The sequence below is a fragment of the Egretta garzetta genome, unplaced genomic scaffold (assembly GCF_000687185.1).
Source record: "Egretta garzetta isolate BGI_Z169 unplaced genomic scaffold, ASM68718v1 scaffold108, whole genome shotgun sequence".
Lineage (NCBI taxonomy): Eukaryota > Metazoa > Chordata > Aves > Pelecaniformes > Ardeidae > Egretta > Egretta garzetta.
Window position 1 is genome coordinate 843,291 of NW_009260614.1, and position 12,180 is coordinate 855,470.

Below are 12,180 nucleotides of genomic sequence, written 5' to 3' on the forward strand. Positions count from 1 at the left end.
AGAGTGTGTCAACAGGACAGCTTATCTACAGTCCAGCAGAGACCCTGGCTTTGACTTTAGCTCAAGTATTCCAGTGGATGGTGTCTTCAAAGATATCAAACAAAGGTTTTCTAAATCATGCTGATGTGGGACCTCTTTCTAAGAAGCTGGCTGCAAGAGGACCTCAGAACAGAGCTGAGGACAATGACCAGTGGTCGCACTCTGGAGGGGCAGAGCAGGGGGTACCATGCAGAGCTGAGGGAGAATGAAGGCATGAGCGAGCTCACTGGGAGCAGGGAAGGCCAGCCATGCCTACGCTGGAGGGGCTCTGTCCCACCGAGTCTGAGCACAGCAGCAGAGCTGAGTGTTGGCAGCAGTTCCCAGCAAGGCAAGCAGCCTGCCGGGCCCGAGACCCTCAACAAAAGGGGACACGCCGCAAGAGGCAGGGCTGGAGATAAGCTGCAGTGAGGGTCTGAGTGCTCTGTCCATGGTGCAGGTCTAAGATCCATCTGGGAAAGAAAGGCAGAGAGGAGACTGGGACCAGAACTCACAGAGTGTGGCTCAGGTTAGGATTGAAGGCCCTGGGCTGAGCTGAAAGAGGCCTCATGGGCCCAGGTGGGGGTCCCAGGTGGGCCTGGCCACCAGCCATGAAGGGCTGATGCCCTCAGGGCCATGGTGCCCTCAGGGCCGTGGCAGTAGCAGTTAATCCTGGAGGAGCGAATGACACTGGCCTGGCTGTGTGGGTCTTTCATGTTCCAGAGGCCCTACAGCTCTTTGGGCTTACAAAGTGGCTTCTCAAGGCACCTTCTGCTGTGGCCAGCCCCACATCTTGCACAAGGCCTGGCTCCATGGCTGCGCTCCTGGGGAAATACCAGTGCATAAGGGCTGGGGAGAGCTGGAGGAACACGGGGTACCCATGACCAGGAGGACCCCCGCATGTCCCTGATCTGACCTCAAGGCCAGAGCAGGGACAATTTGGAATGGGTTGCTTAGGGCCATGTCTGGGTCAGTCCTGGATATGTCAAGGAATGGAGGTCCCACAGCTTCTCTTTTATTTTTTTCAGTCTTTGAACACCCTCAGGCTGAAATTTTTTTTATCTAATTCTAATTTCCCTCCCTTCCATTATGTCTGTTGCTTCTCATCCTATCCCTGTGCACCTCCAAAGAGAGTCACAGAATCACAGGGTGGTAGAACCATTTAGGTCGGGAAGGACCTCTGGAGGCCATCTGGTCCAACCCCTGCTAAAAGCAGATCTAAAAAATCAGGTCCTTGCCCAGTCAAGTCTTGAACACCTCTGAGGACAGAAATCCCACAGCCTGTCTCTGGGCATCTGTTCCAGAAGTTGACCAACCTCATGTTAAAAAAAAAGTCCCTATTTCTAACTGGAATTTCCATGTTCCAACTCAGATCCATTGCTTCTCATCCCACCACCGTGGATGAGAAGAGCCTGGCTCCATGTTCTCTGTATCCTCTCATGGGGCAGTTGTATTGGCAGTAAGAGCTCCCTGTTGCCTGCTCTTCTCCGGGTGGAGCAAGCCCAGTTCTTTCAGATTCTCCTGACATGTCCTGAGCTCCACGCCCCTGATGGGTCTGGTGGCCTCCGCTGGACTTGCTCTGGTCTGTCAATATGTTTCTTGTAATGAAGGGTCCAAAATTAGACACAGTACTCTGAGGAGCCGGACTCTTGTCTGCTGTCCACCCCTCCACCAGGTAGCTGTAGGCAGCAACAAGATCCCATCTCATCCTTCTCTTCTCCAGTTGAACAAGCATGTCTTTCTCAGCATGCCCACATATGTCGTGCTCCTGCCTCGACAGTCTTGGTGGTCTTTGCTGGACTCCTTCTGGTCGCTGCAGTGTTCAGGGGAGCCCCACACAGGACACAGCACTCCCACTGTCATCTCACACGTGGAAGTGAATAACCCCTCCCCTCGCCCTTCTGGCTGCATTTTTCCAGATGCAGCCAAGAACGAAGCAATAAACAGATCTGTGCCACAACTGCGCCTCTTTCAACATCAAACACCCACTGAGCAGGAGAGGGGCCCCAGGACACAGCTGGAGGTGCAGAGGAATCCCCTCTGTGGCCTTCCCCCTGCCTGCTTTGCACATCCTAACCCGAACACCCGCCACAGCCTCCTGGAAAAGCTGGCCAGGGGCTGGAAGCTGTTGTGAAGCTCTGCTGAGGGTTGCTGCCTGCCTTTGATTGCATCTGCTGTTGTGCAGAAGGAGCAGCGCAGATGGGCACGCACAGGAGCCTCTGTCACTGGGAAGCCACGCTGCAAGCCAACAGCCTGCGCGAAAAGCCCAGCCTGCTCCTCCACAGGCTCGGGGCCATCTCGTGCTATCCAGCACAAGGTGTATGCTGGGGTGCTGGAGCCCTCATAACTCAGAATACTGTATCTATCCCTGGGAAAAGGGTGGCCTGGCATTTTCTGTAGGAAATACATGGTGTAAGCACTCCTGGTAGCAGAGAGGGGCTTGAAGTGAGACCATTTTACATCAGTGTCACGTCACAATTCCCAAAACTCCCTTGTGACCGCTGCAAGGGCTGCGCGGCCCGGGGAGACTGCAGGACATGTTGCACAAGAGGCAGCGTGGTGGTGGCAGGCCTGGCACGTCAGGAGGCACCTGGAGTGGCACTTGCTGAAGTTCGGTACACAATTTGCCAGGAACACTAGAGTACCTCTTCCCTGAAGGGTCTAACGGGGTCCCCAGTTGGGCTCAATGCTTGTTCTAGAAAGAGTGATTTACGCCTGATGTTTGATTTCCATCCAGGAGGGGGAATGTCATCTGGTTGTTTACTTAGGAGTTGAAATGTGCAGAGGTGCCCAGAGGACGCCGTTCCCTGGGGAAACCCTGCCAGGGCAGGAGGGGCAGCCAGGTGCTGTAAATCGCGGCTGTTTTAAGGATCTTTGTGTATTGGCACTGAATTATTTGCTTTGCCACTGAAGAAAGCCCTTCACCTTTGTGAGACACAGCCTTCATTGTCTGAGGACATATCACTTAATGATGAAGAGCAAATAAGCCCTAAACCACTAGTCCTGTTTCCAACCAGAGGACAAGTGTTGTGGTCTGGGTCTCGTGCCTCCACCCACTCCCTTGCTGAGCCCTATAACTTTCGGGCTAGACACCCCTCCAGCCAGGCCAGAGCTGCTCAGCTTCCTGCTCCGCAGGGTCCCCGCAGAGACGGCATGGGTGAGTGTGGGACGGGACAGGGGGACATGGCACTGCTGCAGGTGGCTGTGGGTCACAGGGCTTCCTGGCACTCTGTCTTCTGCAGGGCTCCCTTCTCTCCACACCCCGGCCATCCCGGTGCTCCGTCCATTACATTGTCTGGGCTCGCTGCGCTCTAGGCTGGGAACTGGAGCAGGAGTCTGCATGTTCTGCTGCTTTCAGCTGCCGGTGTCGCCCTGGGGTGCCAGACAGCCCATTTTACAAGCCTTATATTTGCCAAACATTCCTCGTCATTTCCAGTTCTCCAAGGAAAGTATTAAATACCCTGGAACAAAAAATGGATTTTTTTATATATTCTTGATTAAGGAGCAATACTGAGCAGGTATCAAGATCTGGAAATTGGGTGCTTGAAAGCATGCTGCTGCCCCCAGAAGAACATCAGGGAGATTCTGATCCCCTTCCCGCATCCCCTGCCCACCCAGACCTTTCACGACCATTCGTGGGGGAATGGGCCAGCAGTGGAGGGAGCATTGCTCCTCCGGTGGCCTAAAGAAGAGCCCTCTTTAAACATGGCTCTAAACACAAGTGTATCAAGACACTAAATGTTGTGTAGGAATTGAGAAGCAAATCAGCTGGACTGAAGTGTGTTTAAAAGACCTTTGCTGTAAAGCTGTAACCAGCACAAACGGCTGGGATGGCTCTGAGCATTCCCAGGAAGGGGTGCTTGTCTCTAGGGTGGCTGCAATCGCACACAGCTAACACTGAACATTTCCCTTCTCAGTCAGCTCGGGGAACGGTGCCAAGCCCAGGTATCCCAGTGTAGTGCAACAGGTTTGGCTCTGCTCCTTTTCGAACAGTGGGGGGATCACATAGGTCACTGGCCAGGGCGAGTGACATCTACCATATCCTGAATGGATTTCCCCACAGGCAGGTGTCCCCACAATGCCCTGCTCTCTAGGAATCATGATAAACTTTCTATTATTTTATCTAGATTTAATATTGCAAAAAGTGTGCTGGTTCTCCTAGCTGTTCTGACCAAGAGCACAGCAGAGCCACACACGGGAATTTTGAAGTAGCCATACAACCAAAGGACATCATTTGCACCAGCCAGGCAGTAATTCCTGAAAGTTTGTGCTGCCCCTCTCACAAGGAGCAGAGAAATACGCACAGCGCTGCCCAGGGCTCATTCCCACCCAGACATCAGGCCTCTTGCTGCCCACAAGCTGGGGCTGCAGGCAGGCGTAGCACCAGCTTACAGCACCCGAGTGTGGCGGGAGCGCAGTGGGAGCTGGGGGAGAGGGGAATTCCTCCCTCCATGCTCACCCTGCTTGACCTGAGACCTGTTTTTTACAGGGATTTCTGATCACAGACACCGTGGGTTTGGAAGGTTTTTGCAATTCTTCTGTCTCACAAAGCGCCTCTGTCAGGTGCCACTGCTAATGACCCCTGCCAATGAGGGCCTGCCAGCTTGGCTAAATGAGAAAACTGGAGCTTATGGCTCCAAGAGGGAGCTCTACATAAACCATTTTATTTTCCTGTTTTACCCTGCAAGCAAAGGAGTCAAATGGGATTCATGGCTCTCTAATGGGAGAGTTATGACCTCTTTGTTCTTTTTCTAATCTCTTCCCATTTCAGCTACCCAGCACCTTCATCTCCTGCTTTTCACCTGCCTGCTGGCCCTGGCAGCATCTCTTCCTGCCTTTGACATAAAAAACTTGTATCTCTTCAATGGCACGCTGGATGAAATTATGAATGCTCCCCCGGAGTCCTCCCAGCTGGGTAAGTACGACAGGGGGAGGTGAGCAGACCCTACACAGACCCCCTCATCAGCCCAGCCGCACCCACACAGAGGGGGCTCTAAATACTGATCTGTGTGGGCAAGAGCAATGCGGGCTGCCTTACTGCAACAAGAGTCACCTCAGAGCCCTCCTCTGCTTGCTGCCTGCCTCTTCTCCTGTCTGGCATGAAGTTCTTCTGCCCATAAGTGAGCCAAACAGTCCAAAGCCAAGAGTTTACACGATCCGAGAGGAAGGGACAGGTTCAGTCTCATTGGCAGCAAGACCAAGCCAAGGGTGTTGTTGGCCATGGGAGAAGCAGTGTTAAAGATGTTAAGGCAGACAATCACAGTGCGTTTTGGGGACGTGGAGAACAGTAGCCACCTCTGGAAATTGCAAGGTCAGTGGAGAACTGGCTTCAAGAGAGAAGGGAATACAGAGAAGAACCAAGTGAAGTCCATAGAAAAAGTCTAAGCAGCGGCACAGAGCACAGAGCAATCAGCCAGATGATGGCACAGAGCAACCTACAAATACCAGGGAATATTGGAGCAATAAGGAAGCCTCCAAGAAATGCTCCTGGAATAAAACTGGGGACTGTTGGTGGGACATGACATGGCAGAAAGAGCTGGTTCCCTTCAAAGGGAGGAAGAAGCGTTCTTGGCAGAAGAACACAAGTTGTGAGCGTTTGATGCTTGTTTCACATCAGCCTTCACCAATGGTCAGCTGTCTGGAAACTGCCAACACAGGGAGCACCTGGGACTGAGATGAGAGCTTGGGCTTCACCAGGAACTGCAAATCTGGGTAGAGAAAGGGGGTGTGCTCTGGGCTTCACACTCGTCTCCCACCCAGACCACTGGTGGGGCGCTCTGAAAACACCATGAGTGCAAGATGGGTAAGCAGGGAGGTCACGCCAGAGGAGACAGGCTAGCATCCGCAAGTCTTGACTTGTGGAGAAGTGCTTCCAAGCGGATGGGAAGTGCTTCCAAGCAGATGGGAAGTGCTTCCAAGTGGATGGGAAGTGAAGGCAGAAAGGAGCAGGGGCAGACGGCAGCTTACAAAACAAACATGCATGAACAGCTTCATACGGCTGTAGTAAAAGTAAATACCGTGGTAGGAAAGTCCTCTAGACCATGTTACGTGAGTGTTTCCCACTCCACATGGGCTCTGGCCAACCACCACGTTCACTCATAGGCTTTGAGACACATTTGGAGGGAGTCATAAGGAAAAGGGTCAAAAATACGGCGGGCAGACTGTGTCAGGAGAGGCTGAAGAGCTGAGGGGCTTAGCCCCAAAATCAGAAGGGGGAGGTGATAGTAACATGCAGTCTGTCTGCAGGGAAAAGGGTATTCAGTGTGTAGTCAGAGAAGGAACGGGCTTGTATGCAGTGCACGAGGCTAAGTTAAATGCTTCCTAGGGAGGGGATAGGGAACGCACCAGCTGATGGTGAAAGCAGTGAGTAGATGCCTGGGGCTGCAGCATTAGGTGTTTGTTTCAGAGAGGGGACGGGAATGGCTTTTGTGGTTTCATGAGCCTCTGATTAATTCCTCCATTTCACAGCCATCAGGGGACACACAGAAGATGCCCTTGTAAAAGAACAGCATTAATTCACTCTAAACCATCCTCTCTTCCAGCAACACCCTCCAAATCCCCTTCTGACCCAGCTGCGCAGAGCCCCTCTTCCAGCTCCTGGTATCTGCACCAGTTTTCCTGGGTCTGCTCCCACATTTCTTCCCTTTCTAATCCCTCTTCTTCCTGAGTCCCTTCCTAATTGCTTCTCCTGCACTTTAACAACCATCGTTCCAGTGTTGCCACTGCCATTCAGTCTTTCCCTGACAGAGGGTGCCCAAATACTCCTCACTAAGGAAGCATCTGCCCCACTCTGACACCATGTAAACTCCCCCAAGCTACCAACCGGCTGGCATGTGAAATGGTAACATCCCTCTGGAATTAGGAGCAACAACAGAAAAACAGGAGCATCATTGGGAGAAGATTGTGGTCTCGCAGCAGGCATCTGACGTGTCTGCTCTCAACACTCACGCTTGTCTCCTCTGTTCTTGTTAATTCAGATAACGGCGACACCCACGTTCGGCAGGTCAGAGACATTGCCCCCCGTCCACCAGCAGGCCATGGTAAGTCTCTTCTCAAGGGGTACATCTGCTCATAAGGCTTCACCACTGCTGGGCTCATTAAGAGCTCTCAGCCACCTTAGCCCATCTCCCACATCTCACTGGCGCCTTCCAGGAAAAATGTTGATTTTCTGACAGGCTGCAGAGGTGCCACAGCTCATAACCTCGGGGGACTCTGTTACCAGCCCCATCCTGGATTCAGTAGTTGATGAGAATCTTCATCATAGGGAATTGTCCATCTAAAGATCCAAACTGGCAATTGATGATTCATTATCGGCCTTTGGGAAGCGGTGATTGGTTATTTTCCTATTTACACTACACAGTTGATGAGAAGTCTGGGTAAGACAGGGACTGAGTGAACTGAGAGGATCAACGTTAGCCCATAGGACGACGAGACAGGTTCCATCTGAGTAGGAATAAGCAGCAGCAGAGGTGCTGGGAGGAGGGCAAGTCCCTCCCCAGCATTCAGCTGTTTGCTGTGTAAGGAGCTGATGCTCCAGAGCCTGGGAAGATCACAACCAGATCGAACAAGCCAGGAAGTCTCTGAGGAGCTACTCAGGTGAGCCTGGAGAAAGCCTATGGATTTGCCCTATGAGATCACAAGGGCTGATTTAGTTATTGCAGTATGGGTGTCTCCATCACACCCTATCCAGGGTTTCTGAGGTGACTATAAAGCTCTAAAGCCTCCATGCTGCAGCAGCAAATGGCTTTATAACCCAGATCTGCATTTCTGTGTGGTGATACAGAACCTGCAGGCTACAGGGAAGTCACCACAGCACTGCAAGACCAAGTCCCACCTGAGCCAGGGTGCGTCGTGTGCTGGCTGGAGGCAATGTCTGGCTTGGTCTCACCAGGCCAAGACACCCTTGGCAGTGTGTCCCCATCAGTTTGAATGCTGTCTCGGGGAGATACAGAGCCCAACTCTTACATCAATCATTCCAAGACTGATTCGCTCCTGTGAGCACATGGCAGGAATACAGCCCAAGGATGTGTGTGCAATAGGATATAGGCACAAAAGAAATACCAGGGACTTTCAGTGTCTCCTTGTGCGGGGTTTAATAATTATCTCTGTCCCCTGCCCCAGGTTGGCCCAAGGACTGCAGCGAGCTTCCCCCTGGCAGCCGCAGCGGTGTCTACATCATCCAGCCAAAAGGGCTCCACCATCTTGTGGTGTACTGTGAAATGAATACAACAAGCGGGGGCTGGACAGTCATCCAGAGGAACCAGAAGGACACACCGGTCACCTGGACCGAGTCCTGGAGCACCTACAAGTATGGCTTTGGGAATGTGCGCACTGAGTACTGGCTGGGCACCGAGTACATCCATCAGATCGCCAAGCAGAAGGTCTACCAGGTCAGGTTTCTCATCCAGGACTCCACAGACAACACCAATTTTGCAGACTACAACCTCTTCAGTGTGGAAGATGAGTCCCACGGCTACCGGCTGAGGCTGGGCTCCTACAGCGGGACGGCGGGAGATGCCATGACCTCCGACAATCCCAACACAATGCATGACAACATGAAGTTCTCCACAAAGGATCGGGATCAGGACACTTACAGTAAGAACTGTGCCTACAGCTATGAGGGCGGGTGGTGGTACTCGGCGTGTTACTCCGTACGGCTGAATTTCAAGGGCGGCATGACATGGGGCAGCCTGTGCAAAGGGAATTGCAAATCCTCCCTTATCCTCATCAAACCAGCTCCGTACTGTTAGTGCTGCTTCCCCCTCCTGTCCACACTGGACAATCTGTGAAAGCTCTGCATGGCCAAAGAGCTTGAGCCTTTCTGGAGCAGAGAGGGGAGCCCAAGGGCTTTCAGCGAGATGCCGCTTTCCATTTCCCCTCTCTGTGTGCAGGCTCGCCCTCTGCTCAGCTCTTTTCCCCTGTGCTTGCCAATGATTCCTTGTTATTATGTTCATAATCAAGAATTAAAAGATCACTTGTGAAATCTGTGGATTCCGCACATACCTTCTCTGTGGGAGGAAGACACTCAGCCCTGGACTGACTCTTCATCAGGGTTTCTTAGCTGCCTCCAGAATTCCCAGCAAGCAAAACAGCTACGTGCCACAAATTTCCATATACTGTGTGCCTCTGCAGTGTCTGCTAAAGCAGCACAATAAATTTGCTTCCTTGAGCTCATTCTCCACCAGTGAACATCTGTTCTGTGTCTCTGATGTGCTCCCACTGAGACCCAAGGAATCCCACATCAGGTGCTAGGACTGGAGTCTTGGGGCTTATGAAGGGAAAAAGCCTTGAGTGATTCTCACAGGAATGGATGTAAGAAAATGAAATCTTGTTGCTCTGAGATAAAGGGCCTGTGGTCCACACAGAAGGGTTCAGAAGGGACCTGTCATGCATGAGAGCTCTTCCCACACCATCACTACATTCACAGTCCAGGGCCAAAAGCTGTGGCGATGTCCTGGTGCCAAGGCCCTGCTCCTGCGGGGAGGCTGCTCCTGCCAGGCTTTGTTGCTACCTGTCTGCATGCACAGTCATACCTGGATCCTGCAGAGCCACGAACCAATCTGTCTGCTGTGACTAAGAAGCAGTGAACTTAAATGGAAGCAAAAGAGAAGTAGGTTAGGTGCTAGGAATCACCTGAATTAGGAGACACTAAACAGGACAGAGCTCACTACAGGAATGGGCTCACCATACCCAGGCTTCTGAGACTAGTTTAGATGACCCAAAGGTGCAGACAGAGCTGATGCTGTGTGGCTGCAGGACAAGGCCCCTGTAGCTCCTCCATCCCACAACACAGTGGCACTGCCAGGACAGAAGCACTTTCACCTTCACAAAGCATTTCTGGCTTTGTCTTGGGGCAGCCCAGCAACAGCAGCGAGTTCCACTTCAAGGAACGACAGCTCCTGCCAGCCGCAGAGCCCGGTGTCACTGGGAGCCATCCAGCAAGGCTTGAGAAATTAGAAAATACTGAAAGAAGTGAGGAGTGGAGGATCTCCAAGCCAGGAGGTACCTTACACCAGGTAAGACCTGCCCTCAGCCCTGCAGAGCACAGGGGCCTCATGCACCCAGGGACGTCTGCAGAAAAAGAGAGCTCAGGGCTACTTCCACCAAAAGCAGCAGTTGGGTGAAGCAGGCTGGTCTCCAGCACTGAGCCCCCCCAAACCAGAGCACAGGGGACTGGTGGGACCTCAGAGTACAGCCCATGCCATACCCCACTTGACCTTGGAAGGTGTCCCTTCAGGGACTCTGCAGCGGCAGATGGCCCTTCCCAGAGATGGGAGCACCTCCAGCCTTGGTGATGAATTTGGCACCCCAAATTCAATCAGCCATAGCCTTCTGCAGCCTGGTCTGGCTTTAGGATCAATTCTGCCATGTAGAGGTTGGATTAGAAATCCCAGAAGTGCCTCTCCCAGCACTAGTTCTCCTCTAAGACAGAGAGGGACACTTGCCCTAGCAAAGGCCATGCCTGCCTTGCAATGGGTGCCACAGCATGGGGATGGGGGCACAGGGCAGCTCCATAATGGACTTGACATTAGCTGGAAGAGAGGCTCTCCTGCACGAGGGGCAGGAGATGGCAGCAGCAGGCAGAGGGCTGCTGCAAGGAAGATGCCCCCACCCCAGCCCTGGTGCCCCCAGAGCAGATTTGGCTTCCAAAGCCAGCAGGCTCGATGCTGTCAGGTGGCACTGGGCAGACTGGGAAATGACACTGCTGCTGCTCCTGGGCCTATGGGGTTCCAGGCAACTGGCAAAACTGGAGTCGTGTTTGCACTGCCAAGCTAAGGAGCAAACAATTCTCATCCCAGCAGTGCTGCCTCCTCCTAGGGCTTTCCAAAGGCAGCGGGGAGACACAGGCCGGGAGCTGCAGAAGGGCATCCTAAATATCCTCACAGCGCAACAGGGGTGGCACCCACTGCCCCAGGAGGATGAGCTCAGCGTGTGGGTGCCTCTGCATTGCCACCTTGTCCCTCCACCACAGCACGTCCCAGGGTACAGACAGGTTCTCATCTGTCCTACAACAGCACCAGCTCCACACAGCTCCGTATTCCAAGCTACCCATCCAAATGCTTCCTAAATCCTGTGGGCTCCTGGCCACCCAACAGCAGTGACCTCCAGTCCCCAGCAGCACCCTGGCACCTTCCCTTCACTCAGCTCCAGCAGCCAGTGTTGGCCTGAGGCGACACCTGAAGCCAAGCAGTGGACATTAAATGCTGTCTCCCACCAGATATTTGTTCCACGGCAATGTTCTGGCCAGGGCTGGGCAGTCCCCGCCCCAGCAGCAGTGCGTGGCTCTCCTGGCAAGCTGTGGTTTTCCACGAAGGTAAAACTTCCCCAGGAAGCAATCCCCACCTCCCCGAGCTCCTGCTTTGCTACTTTTCCCCAGCTTCTCCACCCCATCTTTCACTTATAAGATACAGAACAGGGCAAGGATGCAAGGAGAGTTTCCAGCACACAGGTGTCTTCAGGCAGGTTTCTGCTCCTTGAATTTTTCTTTTAGGTCTCGGAATCCCTGCAAACATTTAGTGACCACAGCACCCTGTGGTGAGCAGTTCCCCATCACGAGTAGGGCAGCACTCCCACTTCTCCCTTCCCCAAGGGACAAAGGGGGCCTGCACTGCTAGAAGTGACAGGGTGCCTCATGGCTCTCGTCTCTTCTGAGCTGATGAGTCTGGCAGTGCCAGGATGTCCACAGGATGCACAAGAGCAGTGCTAAGAAGTACAGGATGAGGCCAGTGCAGTGACAAGTGGGATGCACAGTGTGGTGCAGTAGAGGGCACACACAGTGCAGTGCAGGATGAGTGTGTGGAGGTGCAGAGTGCGCACAGTGGGGTGCAGTGCAGGATGCACAGCGTGGGTTGCAGTGCCGGATGTACAGAGACGGGTGAAGTGCAGAATGCACACAGCGGGGTGCAGGGTGCCCAGAGCGGGGGAGCAGGGTGCACGCAGCGGGGTTAGGGGTGCACGCAGCGGGGAGCAGGGTGCACGCAGCGGGATGAAGGGTGCACGCAGCGGGGAGCAGGGTGCCCAGAGCGGGGAGCAGCGCAGGATTCGCACCGCGGGGTGCAGGGGGCGCCCAGCGAGGTGGAGCGCAGGGCGCACAGGGCGGAGTGCGGTGCCGGCTCCCCCCCAGCCGGGGGCGGTGCGATGCGGAACCGGAGCGCCTCGTGCTCA

The 12,180-nt window shown here is 53.6% G+C and overlaps 1 protein-coding gene across 1 annotated transcript; it reads left to right on the plus strand.

Moving 5' to 3' along the window:
- The first annotated feature begins 3,168 nt into the window (after positions 1-3,168).
- Positions 3,169-8,765, plus strand: LOC104131739 (fibrinogen-like protein 1-like protein). Its single transcript, XM_009644945.1, has 4 exons — positions 3,169-3,172; positions 4,787-4,930; positions 6,993-7,055; positions 8,137-8,765. The coding sequence occupies exons 1-4, from the start codon at positions 3,169-3,171 to the stop codon at positions 8,763-8,765; spliced, it is 840 nt and encodes a 279-aa protein (XP_009643240.1).
- The last annotated feature ends 3,415 nt before the right edge of the window (positions 8,766-12,180 follow it).